We start from the raw sequence: 18,960 nt of genomic DNA, 5'->3' as shown, positions 1-18,960 counted from the left end.
GCCATCTCTATTTTTTACAGTAAAAACATTTTTATAAGTAAATGATATATGCACAGAAAGGTTGCCCAAACCACAAATAGACAGTTCGTTGCATTTTCAGAAAGTAAACATAACAGAAATAACCAGTAGCCCAGAAGCTCCCTTCATGGTTCCTACAAGGTTAACTGTGATCTTGACTTCCAGCATCAAAGATAAATTTTGCCTGTCTTGGGATTTTATATAAGTTGAGTCATAGCAGTTGTTATTTTGTGTCTTAGATTTTTAAAATTCTGCATTATGTTTATAGAATCTTCTACACCAGTGGTGTGTACTTCATGTTTGCTTAATTTACTTTCATTATATGAATTTTCCACAGTATGTTTCCACTGCTGACAGACATTTGGATTACATTCAGAATCTTGTCTGTCAGGATAGAACTTCTGTGAATATTCTAGCCTTTTGGTGCTCATACACTTACAAGGGTGGCCCGGCCTGGGTTGTAGGAAAGGCATAGTGCAGCATGGTGAATGCTGCCGAGCAGTTAACCAAAGTGTTTGCCATCATCCATGCTATTACCAGTCTTAGGAATTCCAGAAGTCTTCCTCACCCCTACCATCCGGCAGAATTCCCCTCCCGTATCATTGTCCAGAGTTTCTGTACATGCACGTTCCTGAAACAGTCATTTCAAGGTCAATGACAAGGCTGTAATTCTTAGCTTAATCAAGTTCACCCTGTGGGGCTGAGGGGGGTGGTCTAGCCTTCCCATAAGCACTTGGCCTCCTGATACGTAAATGCAATTGAGGTTCTGTCTGCATGGAGGGTAGGAGAGGGGAACGGATGGCAAGTGGAATTTGGTTGTGTCTGCTGAAAGTAGGAACATCCATTCAGACCAATTAGAGGACTACCAGAAAAGTGGCTTTTTGCCCCACAAGACACCTCTTCTGGAATTTTTTTCAAAATTTAACAGGCCTTTGGTTTTCAGTTTAGCTAAATATAGTAAGTCCTCAATAAATATTTTCTATAGTGATTATGCTTTTCTCATTTTCATTTGTATTTTTCTAACATTACATTTTCATTAGGCCTGCTATAATAAATTGAATGTCGACCTTTGTACAGGGTAGCGAGTCCTCACTCTTACCTTCATCACAGTGCCTTATTGAAAATGTGCTGGGGAGTGCCCACTATAAAGTAGTTACCATTTTCCCCACAGAAACAGGGTTTCCATTAAATTTTCATTCTTGTTTAAGGCTTAGCTGCAAATTAATTAAAAATCTCACATATGGTGTTCTGTAAAAGCAAAGGTAATAAAGTAACTCTACACCTGTAGAATAATTTTAGATAGCAAAATTATCTTCTGGGTTGTGTTACTGTTGAGCAAGGAGGGGTCCTTGCTTTTCTAAGGGGCCCATCTCTAGGACTGCATGTACACATAAAAATACAGTTTTACTTACTGATACATTTCAGTGGTCTAAAACAAATATTCTGGGAGCCTGGGTGGCTCAGTTGGTTGGGCGACTGCCTTCGGCTCAGGTCATGATCCTGGAGTCCTGGGATCGAGTCCCGCATCGGGCTCCCTGCTGAGCGGGGAGTCTGCTTCTCCCTCTGGCCCTCCCCCCTCTCAGGCTCTCTCTCTCTCTCATTCTCTCTCAAATGAATAAATAAAATCTTTAAAAAGAAATAAAACAAATAAAACAAATATTCTACCTATACTGAAGACTTCTGGAAAAAAAATAATTTTGTTTCTGTTAGAATTTCTGTCATTTTTTTGAGTGGTTTTGGATGGCCAAGATGATAAAGGCCTTGAGGAGTCCAGTAAAAGTACTGGTCTGACAACCGTGACTGTGGACCAGGGGAGTAAGTGTCATAAAACAGAGACTCTGGTCAGTCCTGGAGAGACAGGCCCCATCGGTAGGCAAATTCAGCCCTAGGTAAGGGTCTCCTTTCCTAATTGGCTTTCCCATATCTGCCCTCTGAACATTGGGAGCACTGTGGTCATTGGTGATGATTCATTTTGGACTATGTGCCAAGTGTGATCATCTTGTTTTAGAAATGTTTTTCCCCTAAGTCAGTGTGAGCTATACAAAATTGAAGTGCGCTGCCATATAAACTAGGTTAAATTTCCTATCTGAATTGCTGTGCCTTTTCTGGTTCACACCCATTCATGCCTTTCCTGTTCCTAGTTTGACCTTTTTTAACCCGACCTGTTTTGGTACAAGTTCCATCTCAATCAAGCAAAGTGATACTTTACCTTGTCACGGTATTGAAAAGAAACTTGGATTCCATGTTTGAGGTCAGTAGTAGGTTAAAACCCGGCTTTCTAGAAGCCCCTTTAAAATAATTTGATTCGCATTTGGCTCCCTGTAGCATTGCTTCTGTGTTAGCAGGAGAGGCTTAACACATTTCAGGGAAACATGGTACCCCTTCGGTTAGCACTAGAATTGATGTGGTTTAGTGAGTTTGCTTGAAGAATGGTTCTTTGTGCAACTCTCTTGAGCAACAAGTGAGTTGGATTAGTTTGTTACGACTTTAAAGTAAATTACAAAACTTATGTAAATAAGGAAGTACTTTGTGGGAAAAACATAGGTGTACATTTTTGCAGAGCTTTTTGTCTTGAGGATTACAGCAATCCTCCGTTTTCATCTGGTTGTAGAGCCAGGGGGACATTCCTCTATTGGTGGGGGGAATGTTTTTGTGAAAATCTGTGACATGCATTTCTATGTATACATTTATTTCTTTAGCCTGTCAGAGTTCACTCTTCTCAGAATATTTCGAGGATACAAGATTTTTGTTATTGTTGGAAAGTTTTATGTCCCTTGCATTATCTCATGTCCATGGAGTTAATGCAAGGTGCATTTTCCTGCAGTCCTCAGGGAATTGTGGAGACAAGCATTAATACTTCTGAAGACCACCCATGCACCAGGCATGTGCCATATCTTATTTAATCATTAAAATATCCCTTAGAGGTAGATGTTATTATATTTTTCAGTTGAATAATCCGGTCAAGAGGCGTTAAATAAGTTGCCCCAGGTACGTCGGTAATGGCTGAGACTCAGACCGAGTACCATTCTTTTCCCTCTACGATATATGTCTTCTCATATTTCTACCGAAATGATTCTGATTTTTGCTCTAGATAATTGCAATTCACAAAGTAAAAGTGAAAGCCTCTGAGTGTGCTGTGTTAACAGACAAGTACCTTTTCAGGTACAGTGAGGATTAAAATGGATTTTCTTTAACGTTTTCAGATAAATGCATTTTATTGTGAATTGTAATATTTTGAATACTGTAATTGGATTTAAAATATATTTCCTGAAAATTAGGTTAAGAGGCAATGTATTAGGTATATAAAGTTGGAATATGAAAATTGACAGAGGTATTTTACAGAGAAATGAAATAGTGTTGAATTTTAAGCCCAATTAAAATCGTTCTATGTGCATTCTTATTACTAAAAAGAGCTTATTACTGTTATTGTTACCACCAACATATGTGAAACAGTTAATATATAATAAAGCCGGCACACTTTGGAAGATTATAGAAAGACATTAAATTAAAGAGTGTGGGCTGTACCCTGGGGGCAGTAAGAAGCCTTGAATGAGCTTTCCTAAGGAGGGTGAGATGATAAGATTTGCACCATATAACTGCAAGGTGAGGAATGAATTTGAAATGCCAGCTTTGGAGGCATGGAGATTAGTTAAGAGACCTGGGCCTTAATTCTAGCAGTAGATTACAGATATCTTAAACTAAGGAATTGCTCATGGGAATAAGTCAAGTGGATGGAGGTGGGAGATTTTAAGGAGGTAGAAAATGGCAGGACATACCTCTTGGTTGTTTGTAAGGGAAGAAGATGATGAAAGAGATTTCTGGTTTAGGTCCGTTAACAGAGCTAGGAGCAAAGAGGGGGACACAGCTCTGTGGAGTGGTGGAGGGACTTCAATGATGAAAAGCTAATTTTAAAATATTTCGGTAGGCAGTTTAGTAAAGGGAGATAGACTCAGGGCGGATTTTGGTGAAAGGTGTTGATTTTGGAATCATGGCCATCTAGATGGCCAGGGAAGTCCTGGGAGTGTATAGGATCATCCAACAGCAATATGCTCAATGAGAAGAGAAGAGGCAAGAGGATGTTTTTCCTAGCTCTCCCCCTCCCTGTTCATCACGTGCTTTCCCTCATTGATCGGCCTGCTTCCCAGAGGCATTTGAATTTTGCGACTCTGATAGAAATGATCCAGCTTTCTATAATGGAAAAACTTAGGAGTTACTTTTAACCTTGAGGACGATAAATAGGTGAGTTCAGCAGCATAATGAGAAAATAACCAAAAGAAAAGGTAGATGAGCATACTTTTGTTTTCCAAGACTTTTAATGCAGTTTTCCTACAGTATCTTTCTGTTGGCACCTCCTGCCTCTCCCCACTCTCATTGGCTCTAGCCAGTACTTCGTTGACATTTTCCAGAAGCTTTCCATGTTGTATCTCTTGCCCTTGTAAGGGCCTTAAATGGTAGATAGTACGATCTCTCTTCTATAGCAGAGACTCCTAGAGCTCAGGTAGTTCCCCCGGGAGCTCAGAGTGAGTAAGTGTTCATTCACAGCAGGTGTGCGCCTTGGCACCCTGTGCTGTTGGCATCAGGCACAGCGTGACTGGATTACTAGCCGTTTCTTGGTTTGTACACCCTTCATTCTTTCTCCCTGGTTTTTCTTGTCTCGAGAGAGAACGTTGTGTGTCATTCCTCCACGCACTGTGTGAACAGTACGCTGTGAAAGCTGCCCTGATCCTGATCGGTCTTCTCTTGCCCTCCCTCTTGGGAGTACAGAGCTGCCACGGAAGGGTGGAGCCCCACCGCCTGGGCCACCTCCTGGCTCTGTCGCTTGTTAGCTGTGTGACCCTGGACGGGCTCCTCTGCCTTCTGTGCCTCCGTTCCCTTCTTGTCAAGATGGGGTGTTGGTGGCAGTCCTAGCATCTGTCATTAGGAAGAGGTCATTAGATAGTGAGGATTGAAGTGAGGTCATGTTCGTAATGAGCAGCGCCTGGTGGAGAATGTCACACATCAGAGCACATTAAAAAAATCAGACACCCAAAGCATCCTCCATAATTTACATTGCAACTGACCCCTTTCACTCATCTTTTCCTTCTGTTGAATTAGAAGTTTTGTATTTTTATTTATTCATATCCTGTATTATAAAAGGATTTGAGGTATTTGTGTTTCCAGTGTTGAAAGCAGTGAACACTAAAGCCCAGGGATTACTGGTGCTCCGTAAATGTTTTATTGAATGCTGCCATCCTTTCAGAACTCGTGTCAAATGTGTTTTTTATTTGGGGGCAGTGGGGAAAGAACACAGACATTATTTACTGATTCACCGTACAGAGCAAACAGAGGCGGTCTATACATGACTTCTGTTCTATAACACCAAGACCCTTTGACATCCCTTAGCCGCCTTTATTTTATAGAATAACAAATGAAATATAGAGAATTTCGGTTATGGCAAGTTAATTGCAGCCCATAACCCACAATTCAGATTTTCTTTTTTTTTAAATAAAATAAGACAGGGGACTAAAAAAAAGATGGGGGATATTTCTTGGAAAGCAAAGAAACCAATGTCAAAGAATTTGTTTTAATTGCTTTTGCTCTTACATTAAATAGAAATTAATTCAAAACGATATGTTTGTTTTCTTTGATTCATGACTGCTCCAACAAGCCTTTTCCAGCCTTTCCTAGTGAATTTCCTGAAGGAAGCTTCTTTTTTTGAGAGAAGAGCCTTAACAGTATTAAAATGCTCTCTTTCGAAGAGGACAGCAGCATCAAAGCAAACAAAAGGAAATTAGCATTCAAAGAGATCATTCTGCTTTGAAAAAAAATCTTTTTAGAAATTACAGAGAACTCCAGTGCCTTTTGAATTGACAATTCCGAACCCTAAGAACACTATAAATAGCTTTTGATATTAATATATTAATAGATGAAGTTGCTCTGAAATGTCTTAACAGACCCTCCTATTTTCTTCTACCTATGTAAGAGGATACATAATTAAGTTTAGGCAAACATGACCAGTAAGTGACAGTCAGAGATAGAATTTCAAATAATTTATTTTCCATTTCATGCTTTACAGCGCTTTGTCACTATTATATGTGTCTGCACCTTGGATGTCCTTCTCTGAGTAATAGCTGCATAATATGTTGACCATGACATCTTAAAGTACAGCAGCACCTGAAAAGAATACACTCTAAATCTCAGTTTATCTGCTTCATCTAAGGAGGAGTGGATCTGTAGAGAGGGGCTGCTTTTTCTGCTCTTTTTCACTTAATTATTGCTCCCACTTTGTTACTCAAAACATTTCACTTCCAGTTTCCCGTTCTTTTTAAAATTTGAATACTTAATGTCTTCTTTGTTTCAACCATCTCTGTGTTAACTGTAGCCGAGACATTATCTTTTCTTCTCCTTTTTCTCATTTCATAGCTCTTCCCAAGTGCTCTGATAATGGGTGCTTTGGAGTGTGATGGAGCGTGGGTGAGGTGACATTCTTGGCTTCTGAAACTCAGAATCTGGTGGGAGATGGGCTGCAACTCTCCATCGTTGAATTTCTTTGGGACTAAGGGAAGCAGTTGAGCGAAAAATCAGGACCTAGGTACCAGGATCTTTTCCTGATGAATCTATGATAGGTAGTGGGCCAGCTCAGAGGAAAGTTCTCAATGACTATAGTTTGGCAGAAAAATGGTTTTTAGGTGCAATTGCATGTGAGTTCATAGGTGCACGGAATACTTCTGATTTATCAAAACTTACAGCAGTTTGTGATTCTCTCAGGTTTTACTTTTGTCCATTGAAAGAATAGATTAAAAGAATACTAAAGGCAAAGGTGACTTTTACTTAAACTCAAGCATACTGTTTGTCCTTATTTAAAAAAAATCACTTAGCACTCACTTGTAGTTACCTCTTGATTTGTTTTCTGATACTCCCTGCCCACCTGCTTGGATGAGTGGCCTTGCCCTGCTGGTTTTATCCTAACGTCTTTATGTTCTGCCCCTGCTGCTTTCATTTGATTGCATTGCCTCCTCAGTAATCTTTAAAAAGAAATAAATCCCAAATCTCTTCCTTTCCTCATTTTCTTTTGTTTCTTTGTAGCTTTGTTGCAGAGCCTTGACACCGTTGACCACAATTTCTTCTAGAAGGATTTTTGTCTTTTGTCCAAACAGGACTTTGGAATTTTCTGGTTTTCCTCCTGCATATTTGATACTCTCCCTTCTCTCATCTCACCATTTCTGAAAGCTCAGTCTTTGCCCTTCTGTCACTCTTTTTTGTGACTGGATCCATGGATGAACGGACTTTGTAAGGCTATCTCTCTAGATATCTAAAGATACCTGTAGTTCGTACTGTCAGCCTTGCTTCTTAAGGCAGTTCTTCATTCTGCATTGCTTACTCACGGGAGACCAGTTGGACTGTTGTGATGTAACTTTCAACTCCTCTCTACAAGAGAACTCATCTTACTTTTGGGAAGTGATACAGGGTGGAAACCCCAGTTATCCCTTTTCCTTCGTATCTGTTGGTTCAAGTTGTATCTGTTTCCATCTCCCATCATCTGCGTCTTCAGTCTGTCTGTCTATCAAATGCCTGCCGAGGACCAGGAAGATAGGTAAGTTTGGATAAGTCTCAGGACAGGATGGGGAACGGCATTCCAAGTGAGTGGAACATAAACAAAATAGGGAGGGTGTTGTGAATGGTCAGGAGTCTCACTTGTTTTGAGTATTTTGGAGATAGGATGGGGAGGGATGGGGTTAGAGAAATTTAATCTTGTGTGGGTAGGAAATTTTAATTAGACATTTTTGAAGAGAGGAAATGTGGTGAAAGCTGCATGAAATGGACATCAGTTGAGCTTTATAATGCAAACAATTAGGAGCCAGGAAAGGCGTTGGTGAGTTGGAGATAAAGGGGTTTGGGGGGGGGGTCAAGGTCTCAAGCCCAGGAGGTTGGGCTCTGTGGTGAGACAGTAAGAGGGCACCTTTGAAGGGAGCTGATGTCGGTTCTAGCGATACTCAGCTTGAGCTGACATGAAGCCGTTTGAAAGGAATTGTCCATCAAGCATCTGAGGATAAGCGATTTCACAGAACTTGTGCGAATGAGTGCACAGGGCTGGAGAATGAAGTTTGTGAGTCATAAGTGCCTTTTCAGCCTTTGCTGCTTTTTCCATTCCTCGTGATTCATTCTTTTGTACTTTAATGCTGTCGTGTTATTTATGTTAATAATAAACCTCATTTATCTTGAAGATAGCTTTCTGTTAGGCTGCCATGAAATCTTCAAACTTACTTTTCTCGGTGACAAATAAGTGATTATAAGGCTATGGCTTGTCAGTTTCATAACTTTGGACAAATTTATCAATCGCTGTGAGTTAAGTACATTAAGATTAACGTTTCACGGGTACTAATGGCAGAGCGGCATAATCAATTGCAGGAAATTTGAATTTGTGAGCCCTACAGCAAAAGCTCCAAGATTTTCTCGGAAACTATCAAAGGGTGCTTTGCGGTTGTTACCGAATGGTCAGGTGTTTTTTTTCTTTTAATAGGAAGGAATGATGGTCATGATGCTGATAAGAGGAATAATGGATCTTTGCTTTCTTATTTCTCCGTAATACGTACGTTGTTAACTCACATGAGGCCACGTAGCTTGAGGCCTCGTGGTTAGGCAGTGTGGGGTTGGGGGTGGAGAACAGTAAGAAGTGAGGAAAGACTTGGCTTTGATGGAGAAAACCACTTTCTTCTACTCAGACATGCCCACGTTGGGAGGAAGCCAACACCTTTTGTCTTTTGAGGGCGAGTCTCTGAAGGGAGAGTGGAGAACTGCCCTGTTTTTGGGTTGAAGAATTCTCTCTTTTTCAACTACTGTTGTTGGTAGCCATAGCAGGAGTGGGGGTTCAGAGGGCAAGAGGCAGGCCCTCTGCCACCTGCTGTGCTTTGTGCTCAGGCTCCAGAAGGCCTTGGTGAGGCAGAGCCCTGCCTGCAGTCACCTTGAGTCCCGCGGACTCCGACGGAGCGAGGCGGCGCCCAGAGTGGGACCGTCGTGTGTCCAGGCGGCAGACGTAGCGAGAATGCCGTCTAACCCCTGACTCCTTAGCAACGGTCAGGGGCATTTAAATACTTGGGCTTCACTCTCAAGTAAGCTGCTCTCCATTCTCAAAATTCATCACCCTGCTTCTGTGTCTTTGCTGCCTGCATATAATTAATGCTAATGAGCGCGAACCGTGAGAGAAATCTAGGAATAAAGAGAGTACTCTGGGCGGGCGGAGAGAGGTGTGAAGAAGCCCAGCTGGGAAGACACAGCCCTCCTTATGTTACAGATCCTGATGCTCAGACAAGTTAGTGACTTGAGAAGTTCACAGAGCTAAAGAGCTGTGAACCGAACCGAGAATCCAGGACTTCATTGCTAGCTCAGAGACCTTTTGTGGGAGCATGTTGCCTCTCAGGATTTATCAATAGAGTTGCAGAAGTGCCCAGCATCCCTGTCTCTGCGCTCTGTAGTGTACCACGGACCAGACACACCCCAGAGCCTGCGTCTACTGTTGTTAGGCTTTGAAGTTAGCTTCCAAGCGCCCTAGACTGATAAGAACTGCTTGGACCTCGACCAAAGCCTTCCTTTGACTGGATGGGCTGCTTCCTCATTTTCTAAACCATGTTCTCAAGTGTCCTACGCCTTTCCTTTCAAACTCCTTTGTCCCTCAGTGGATTTTGGAGCACGTATCCTCACTATTGTGCATATTCAGTAATAAATTATATTCACGCACTCATATGTATTTGATCTAGATCTTTTTCTGTACATATAATTATTTTGTGAGGCACAGGGAAACTGAAATTTTAAAAAGGACAGAAATAAATGAGCAGAAGTTCTGGTATGTATTTTCTAATCATCTGTGGATTGTTTCGTCCCTCTGTCCCCCTTCCCTACTGGAACTCCACTTAGGCTTAGGAGAGGAAATTTCAAATACTGTCACTTTAATTGTTAGAGTCCTTTGGCTTTATTCCTATGGCTACTAGTCTTGTTCATATTTAAACCTCCATTTTCTTCACACTCTCTGCTTGTTCATTTGTCTTCACACTTTCTGCTTGTTCATTTGTCTCTACAACCTGTGTATTGATCAGGGTTCTCCAGAGAAACAAAATATATATTGAGAATACATATCTGAGACAGAAAGAGAAACTAAGATTTGTTTTAAGGAACTGGCTCATGAGATCGCAGGAACTGGCCAGTCCAAAATCTGCAGGGCAGGTCACAGACTGGAAACTCAGGCAGAATTTGTATGTTATAATCTGGGGGTAGTATTTCTTCTTCTTCAGAGGACCTCAGTCTTTTCTCATAGGCCTTCAACTAATTGGATGAAGCCCACCCACATTATGGGGATTAATCTTCTTTATTAAAAGTCTGCTGACTTAAGTGTTATCACATCTTTAAAAAGTACCTTCACAGCAACATCTAGACTGGTGTTTTTTTTTTTTTTTTTTAAAGATTTTATTTATTTGTCAGAGAGAGAGAGAGTGCGAGCACACAAGCAGGGGGAGCGGCAGGCAGACCAGGCAGAGGGAGAAGCAGACTCCCTGCTCAGCAGGGAGCCCGACACGGGGCTCGATCCCAGGACTCTGGGATCATGACCTGAGCTGAAGGCAGACGTTTAACCGACTGAGCCACCCGGGTGCCCCTGGACCGGTGTTGGACCAAACAGCTGGGCACCATAGCCTAGCCATGTTGACCCATGAAATGAGCCATCATGCACCTCTGGCATGATCTTTCAGCTGGAGCTTTTGTGATATCCTTCTAGCTTATCTTCCAGCCTCCTGTGTCCATCTTCCACTTCTTTTCTACCCTCATACTGTCATAGGACTTTAGAAGGACGGACACTGGCACGGGCAAATTTGATTGTAAGCAGCATAAGTAATAATAATAGTCACTGTGCTAATATATTTTTTAGTGTTCCCCAAAATACAGTTATGATAAAATTTAAAGTTCTGTGCCACCCGAACCCCTCTAACTTCCAGCCTCATCTTTCCTGTCACAGTCAGACGTACATACGCTCTAGCTACCCTCAGAGGTACTTTTAGTTCTTCATATACACTGGTAATTTCCCATCACTATGGCTTTGCTTTATGAGATAGAATCAAGACTAATACAAGGCAAAGTATAAGATGATAGGAATAAGGAGGGGGCTATAGGAGAGCAGAAGTCAATACGAATAATTCAAGCTTTCGAGATCTGAAAAAACTTTCATTAAGGTGGGGAAAGAGGAAAGGGTGAGCTAGATAGTGTGATGGGCTGAATTGTGCCTCCCCTCCCCCCATTCATATGTTGAGGTCTGAATTCCTGCCACATCAAGATGTGACCATATTTGGAGACAGGATCTTTATAGAGGTAATTAGGCTAAAATGAGGTGGTTCGGGTGGGCCCTCATCCAGTATGACTGGTGTCTTTATATAAGAAGAGGAAATTTGGACACAGACACACACGGGGAAAGATGATGTGAGGTCAGAGGGAGAAGGTAGGCATCTACAAGACGAAGAAAGAGCCCTCGGAAGAAACCAAGCCTGCTGACACTTTGCTCTTGGACTTTCAGCCTCCAGAACTTCGAGAAGATACATTTCTGTTGTTTGCACCACCCAGTCTGTGGGGCTTTGTTATGGTGGCCCTAGCACACTAATGCAGGTGGAGTGAGGAAGGGCTCGGGGAGCACAGAGTGAGCCGGAGCGGAGAGGCCGCAGAAATGTGGAGCGTTAACGTTAGTGGGTCATGCAGCAAAGTTACTACTGCTGGGTTATAGCTGATTTCCAGAATGTGTTGGCAATTTGCCTGGTCCTTGAATTAACCACGTTCTAAAGGTATGGAAAGAGGATCTCTAATGATGTTTGGTCTTAAAGTGAGAGCAAGAGCCTCCATGCGAAGAGGGTTTCCAGTAAGTACCAGAACAGGACTGTGTTTCCCAGTCTTGGGTCCCTTGTTGACTGTGAGGGAAAAATCCCTTCTGCCACTGACCCGCTAAGACCTAGGTGGTAGAAGGAGCAACAGGTGGTAGAGGTTCTCTGGTTAGTTCATTCTGTGTTATGTGCTAGTCACACAAGAGTCTTAGCGATCTTCCAATTACCCGTTTTTACTTGGGTTGGCTGAGGTGCCAACATTTCCCTTTTTTTAGAGCACTTTTAGATTTCTAGAAGATTGTGGAGATAGTCCAGGAAGTTCCCATATAACCCATACCTAGTTTCCCTGTTGTTAACATCTTACCTTAGCATGTTATTATGTTTGTTAGAATTAGTGGACCGAAATCTGTACTTCATGAAGTCTGAATTTTATTCAGTTTCCTCAGTTTTAAATTAACTTCTTTTCTGTGTTGTAAGAGCTCACCTATGATATTATGTTACATTTAGTTCTTATGTCTCCTTAGGCCCCTTTTGTCACTGACATTTTCTTAGGCTTTCTTGGTTTTTGTTGACCTTGACAGTCCTGAGGAGTACCGGTCAGGTATTTTGTAGACTGTCCCTCTACTGAGATCCCTGTGATGTTTTCTTCATGATTAGACTGGGGTTATAGGTTACTGGGGGGGAAGACCACGGCGGTAACATGTCATTTTCAGCACATCCTGTCCAGGGTGCACGCTGTCGACACGACTGATGACTGTGGATGCTGACCTTGCTTCCCTGGTCCAGGTAGCATTTGTCCCGTTTCTTCACTGTAAACTCACTCTCTGAAACAAAGTCACCTTGTGCAGCATCCACTTACGGCGTGGGGACCCTCAATTTTTAAAACACAAAAAGACCGTGAAGCAGGTGTTGAAGATCACGTGTGAGTACATGATGTTGCTGAGTTATAAGGAGTGGCAAGGCGAAACACAAAAAGAAACCAGCCTTTTTTTTTTTTTTTTGGCTTGTTTTGTTTCAGAAAAAATACTCTGTAACGTTGCTATGAGAAGTGAGAAAAAAACGTTCATTTGAACTCTGTAATTTGCCGAATAAAAACAGCTTTCAACCTTGGGCCTTCTTTGTTTATTTAATTAAGGCAGTGGGTTCTTATCTGTACACTGTACACTTATCTGTACCACTGGGACTTCAGCTATTGTTGGAGCCAGAAGAGGAAAGATTAAAATTGGTCTGTCTTTCATTATTAATTGAAACGTTATAGAGCATTGTTTTCTCAAAGGCAGTGCCTTGACAGTTGCATTTACTGGGCAGTCGTGGTCCATGTTGGTTTTTCATGGTCTGTCCTAGCTTGGCCTTGAATGTGGTCTTTTTCTCGGTTCCCGTTTCTATTATAGGCAGAGGACTTCATTACCTCCCTCTAGCGGTCAGCTTTATAATCTTGAATTCTAGTAGGACAAACTCAGCAGGTAGAAAAAGCAAATCGATGACTATTCCCGTGATGATTTGCCTTCACATTTTAATATGGATGCTAAAATGACATCGTGATTGAATTTTAGCTCTGTCCTTTTGGATCAGAACTGATTTTTAAACGAGACAGGGTTTTAACATGGTAAGTAATTATAACTTGATTAAAAGCTATAATGATGAAGATAGCATTCTAGGCAGAAGGTTTACCTAGCTACTGTTTTACTAAGAACCTCAGTGGGCATTTGATTTAAACCGGGGAATTGAATTTGGCTTCTTGCAAGTGTTTTATCAGTGGTGTAAGAGCAAGTACATATTCTAGATAAACTTGAAAGCTACAAAGCTTTATGAAGCCAGGAGTGCGGGAGTCCTCTAGAGCATTATCTGTCATTCCTTCACAGATAAAATTTTATCTCCGGTGCAGGAAATGGCCTTGTTTTAGAGCTCTACATCGACATTCATTATATTACCATGACTTTAAGAAGATGCAGCATTACAGGGTGCTATCTCTGTATATCCTTAGAGAGTTGAAATAATTTACCAGAATTTGAGGCCGGCTTTGTCTTATTTTTGATGGAAATACCAGGTGACACAGTATGTGATTTTGCAGGTACTGATACCTGGAATGAGTGCTGGTGTTTGTGCCCAGACCCGAAGTTTTGTCCTCTCGAGAACCAGAGGGGATGGCATTTAAGGAAAAGCAACTAAATCAATGTGCAATCTGCCAGTGTCCTTAGATGTGCTCCTGATTAGCACTAAAGTGGAACTCAAGAGGCCGCGACCCACTGAGCGTTGCCTCTGTTCAGAAATAAGAAGAAAGGAACTCCTGCAGAGAACCTGGATTAAAGAAGTGGTCTGTGTGTGCCTATTTGGGATACTTTTGTTGCATGTGGTACCATAGAGATGTAACAGATAACAATTAAGCAGAAGTTGGACTGTCTTTGTGGTTCTCACTAGAAATGCATTACTAACGAGGCGACTTGTGTGTTGTTTACCCAGCTCCATCTGATCCACTGGAACTCCACCCTGTTTGGCAGTATTGATGAGGCCGTGGGGAAGCCACATGGCATTGCCATCATTGCTTTGTTTGTTCAGGTAAATCATCCCCTGCCGTGACTGTTGTATTGTTCAGGGATGCTTATTTCTGATTCCCTTGCAGAATATTTTGTGTGCTCTCTCAATTTTATTACTTTTTAAAACTCCTGTGCAGAGAACACAGGTAATTTGAAAAGAGAACACTTGATTTTTGTGGCTCATAAGAGGGCAGCCATAGTCATCGGTAGAAGATGGTTCATTTAGTCAGTAGACATTTTCTTCCAGCTGGCCTTCAGGGTCTTTGGAGAAATGATGTCGAAGATGTCTCCTGAAGGCAAAGTTCATTTTATTAATGAAAAAGGATTTTAGAAAATGTTTTTGGATGCTGGCTTGCTGTGAAGTCGAAGAAAAATCGATGATGTAATCATGTAGTAGACTCTTTTAGCTCTTTGTTATTAATAATTTTCAGTCCAGGATGATTTGAAGTGTCCGATAGAAAAACACTGATGAAATAAGACTGGCGAAGATCTTGGTGGATACAGTCAATATAAAGTTCAGATTTGAGCTCGTGGTGGGCACAGGATATTAATTAAATTAATTTTCAGACTACATCCTTTCAAAAGTAAAAATTTAATCTAGTTCTCCCCCGTGGATCTTTTTAACTTTGTCTCGTCATCTGTTGGATGTCCTAAAAGATTAAGAGGTAGAAGAGACTCTGCTCTCCCCTTCCCCATCCTACAGAAGAGAAACCAAGGGCCAGAGAGGTCAGTCACTGGTCACAGACACACACAGATTTGGTGTCACCGTCAAGACCAGAAACCACTGCTGTAACTGCAGTTCTGCGTGGTTCTCGGCTGCCTCTTGGAGAACGTGGTACCTGAGCGTCACATTAGCCCAGTGATCGTTAGTAACTTAATTTTCCGGAGACAGCGGGGCCTTCACAAACCTGCCTTTTTTGTGTCGTATATATTTCAATAGTATTATTAAGCACAACAGTTTTCCATTATAAATTTCTCTCTCAGGTATTTGTCTGTTGATGTTTGGAAGCAGCCATCTGGCTTTAGCCTTTTAATATTTTAAGATCAGTATCTTGAAAGTATGACACGTCATAGAATTTAAAAGCAAATTCTTACAGTTTTAAATGAACCTTCTCACTGTTTACTTCATGGTTTTTTGTTTTTGTTTTTGTTTTTTTTTTAACAGGCAGGGCCCTGTATTTCTTCTGTTTTATAACTGCATTGTATAAGTAGAATAAAATTACGGTATCAAGGTATCGGTAAAAATGTTTTGATAATCTCTAATGTACTAAAGTAGTAACTATTGAAGTCCATTTTTGTAACCTGAAAAAGTTAATAAAGCACCCAAATTTGAGAAGTTGAGGCAATAGAAATAGAAGGCAGTGTCTTGTTATTAAAAAATAAGAATGAAATAAAATAATACAAATACCTGAGCAGTCATTTCTAGAAGGGAAGTAAGCATGTTTGTTTCATCTCTGGAGTTGGTATTCAACAAATATTTGTGAATGGAGTTAAATATGAGAATATTTTCACTTAACTGATCCTTAGCATAGGACAGGTGGCGTGGACTAATAGAGCACTAGGCTGAAAGCCAGGACTCTGGGAACCAGCATCAGTATTCCAGGAAGAAGCTCATTGTTGTAGGCCTGGGGAAGCTTGCGAGCATGCGCACTGGTTCTAACTTTCCCTGAGTTTGCTGTGAGGAGAGATTCTGGTTGTCTAGGAGAGAGTAAAGTTACAGAAAGACTGAGAGCAGAATTTCATGAAGGAAAGAAGGACTGATGAGGGGTGTCCACCGAAGCAAAGAGGAGAGGGACTGAAGTCCATCTGGGGCTCTCACACTTCGGCAGGAGGAGTGGGAAAATGGGAGGGGGTCAGCATAGGCAGTGAGCGTAGGTTTCCCTTTCAAGCAGTGTGGCTCAAGAAAAGAAAGACAGATGGGGTAATAACTCATGCTGATGTACAGGAATGTTCTGTTTGTTTCATTTCGAGATCTGCGATCTGCCTGTATTTTTATTCTGAGCAAAAAGCACTAGTGCAGATGCAGAGTTTAAAAATACTGGCAAAAAAGGGATACTTGATGTATAAGAGGAGGAGACAAGAGGATGCAGGATGGAGAGCTTTCGTGGCTAGACTAACCTCAGAGACCAGGCACCCACCCTTTCTCCAAAACAGAGGGTCAGGAAGAAAGAGTGGGTAGAAATGGGATGGATTTAAAGGTGAAGAAAGGCAGGAAGTTAGAGGACCTCATGCCTGATGACCTTCATTATCTCTGAGACATACCAAGCAGAATTATTTCTAGAGCAAGGGAAGCATGGGTGTGGGATTGGGTTTTGAAATAGCCCAGGAGGGGAATGGTAATAGACTTGACAGTCAGTGTGGGAGACCCACTTATGACTGAACATCATAGATGGTGCAGGACAAGATCTTGTGGATTGTTCTCTATTCAAGTAGAAGAGTAGGAAATTCTCGCAAATTGTTGCATTGATCTCTTTGCAGAGTGGATGATTTAGGGGGACACAGGGATTAGAGAATTGAGGATGGTTGGAGAGGTGTCATTCAGTAGGTAGGAAGGGAAAGAGACAAAGCCAAGATGCTCCTGGGAGCCGTGGCTCCTCAGATCAGTGAATGGGGAGAGAGAGAAGAGAGAGTAAGAGCTGCGTGGATGAGGGGGCGCCTGGGTGGCTTAGTCGTTAAGCGTCTGCCTTCGGCTCAGGTCATGATCCCACTGGGATCAAGCCCTACATCGGGCTCTCTGCTCCGTAGGAAGCCTGCTTCTCCCTCTCCCACTTCCCCCTGCTTGTGTTCCCTCTCTTGCTGTCTCTCTCTCTCTGTCAAATAAATAAATAAAATCTTTAAAAAAAAAAAAAAGCTGCATGGATGAGAAGCTGGGGTCAGAGGGAATGGCTTTGGAGTTGAAGTTTTCGGAGTGAAACAAATTCAGGGAATGTTCTCAGGAGGGGTGCTGAGGTGGAAGGGGGCTGATAGCCGTGGGCTGAGGGGTGAAGACGCATTCCAGGGAGTTGAAGTCCTCCGTAGTGGCAGCAGGAGGTGATGATGACAGGGGAGTGACCAGTGGGTCGTTTTTTAAAAAACTTGGCGACAGTTGAACTTCGCCACAAGTAGAGCATGGTAGTATCTGAGGAGGATGGTCCACTCGGAGGACGGCCTTGTGCCTATGGGTCAGAGTATGCATCGGAGGGTACCCGCAGGGCACTGACCACAGCTTTCAGCCCTGTCTCTGGGGGAGATTGCACAGCGTCCACTCGGAAGGCCCGGGAGAGCTGGGCCTTGAGCAGCCCTGAGGGGTTCACACAGACCAGCAGGCGGTGGCAGCCTGTTGCAGAGGGCACAACGGAAATGAGGTGAGGTTCGAGTGAGAAATGGAAAAGCACAGGGCCAGGGCCGGGCAGGGCTGACGGGTTGCCTTTTGGATGGTGAGAGGTAAGGAGGTAATGGGTCTTGTGGTCCTTGGCAGACTCCTGGCACCAGGCTGTGTTGTCACCTGGACTGCTCGAGGATTTGGGGGACTCGGCTGTGCAGAGTAGCGTCTATACTTGCTGTTTGGTGGTTATCACCTCTTCTACAGAGATCTGGCAAAGAAGGAAAGGGAAGAGATGGAGTAATAGCCGGAGTTTGTTGCAGATTTAAAACTCTTGCCCATAAAGTACGGAATCTTTATGGAAGAAGGAGCCCGTGAGAGTTAAGTGCTAATATATGTAAAAACTGTATTTGATGCTGTTTGGCATTCTGAGTAAGGGTAATAATGGGTGATATTAATTGAATGAGGACGGTCCATGTCCTCTTCTGCGGTCTTTGCTGTAGTCTTCTCTTCAACCCTATCACTTTTATCCTCCCTCCCCGCCCCTCCCCCACTAGATAGATGAGGCAGCTGAAGGACAGGGAGGTTAAGTAAACTTGCTTACAGCTAAAAACAGGACCAGAAGCCGGCCTCCAGCGTAGGTGGCCTTGTTCCTGAACCACTACAGTATGTGGCCTTACAGCATTCAGATAAGGACTCTTCCAAGAGTTACAGTCTGACAGGAGATGCATGAAAGGAAAACACGCCAACCAATGGAGGCGTAGTCCTCCGAATGCTACCTCACGGTTAAACCAGGACAGCGAAGGGAGGTCGGTTGCCCCGAAGGTCGGGCCCAGGCTTCTGCACTCACGCGTGCGCTTGCCTGAAGTATTATTTTCTTAACTTTAGAGAATTCAGTTTGCATCTTTAAAGCCTGTCTGAGGAATGGCAGACACTTGGGAAATAGTTGAAGTCTTGACTCTTTTGAACCGATTGGCCTATCTTAGATTATGTAAGTGTCTTGTCTCTTTTCTTTGCTCTCTGATGCCCTTTCACCTGGCATATTTCTCACGTGGTACACATGGCGAGAAACCGGGAATGTGGACATGTTGACAGCTTTTCTAGCTCCTGTAGGTCATCCTGCACAAATTTGTGCGGAAGAGAAAAAGCAAATGATAACACTGTTTATCTCAGATTTTAAATTACCTCCTGTCGTTACTGTCCTCCATTATCATGGACCATTGAAACCCGGTTGAAAAGTGGAAATCAGATGGCGTTTATAATTTTTAAAGTTAAA

General features: G+C 42.5%; 1 protein-coding gene across 3 annotated transcripts in view; it reads left to right on the top strand.

Annotated features, from left to right (window-relative positions):
- CA8 (carbonic anhydrase 8) overlaps window positions 1–18,960 on the top strand; it is a 94,548-nt gene that overhangs the window by 29,529 nt on the left and 46,059 nt on the right. For all 3 annotated transcript variants that reach the window (XM_032421636.1, XM_032421634.1, XM_032421635.1), the window contains exon 4: window positions 14,310–14,405. In XM_032421636.1, coding sequence (XP_032277527.1) covers window positions 14,310–14,405 — 96 coding nt within the window. The remainder of the gene's footprint in view (window positions 1–14,309; window positions 14,406–18,960) is intronic.

Source organism: Phoca vitulina, unplaced genomic scaffold (genome assembly GCF_004348235.1).
Source record: "Phoca vitulina isolate PV1807 unplaced genomic scaffold, GSC_HSeal_1.0 scaffold25, whole genome shotgun sequence".
NCBI lineage: Eukaryota > Metazoa > Chordata > Mammalia > Carnivora > Phocidae > Phoca > Phoca vitulina.
This window is presented reverse-complemented; position numbering and strand designations above follow the sequence as displayed.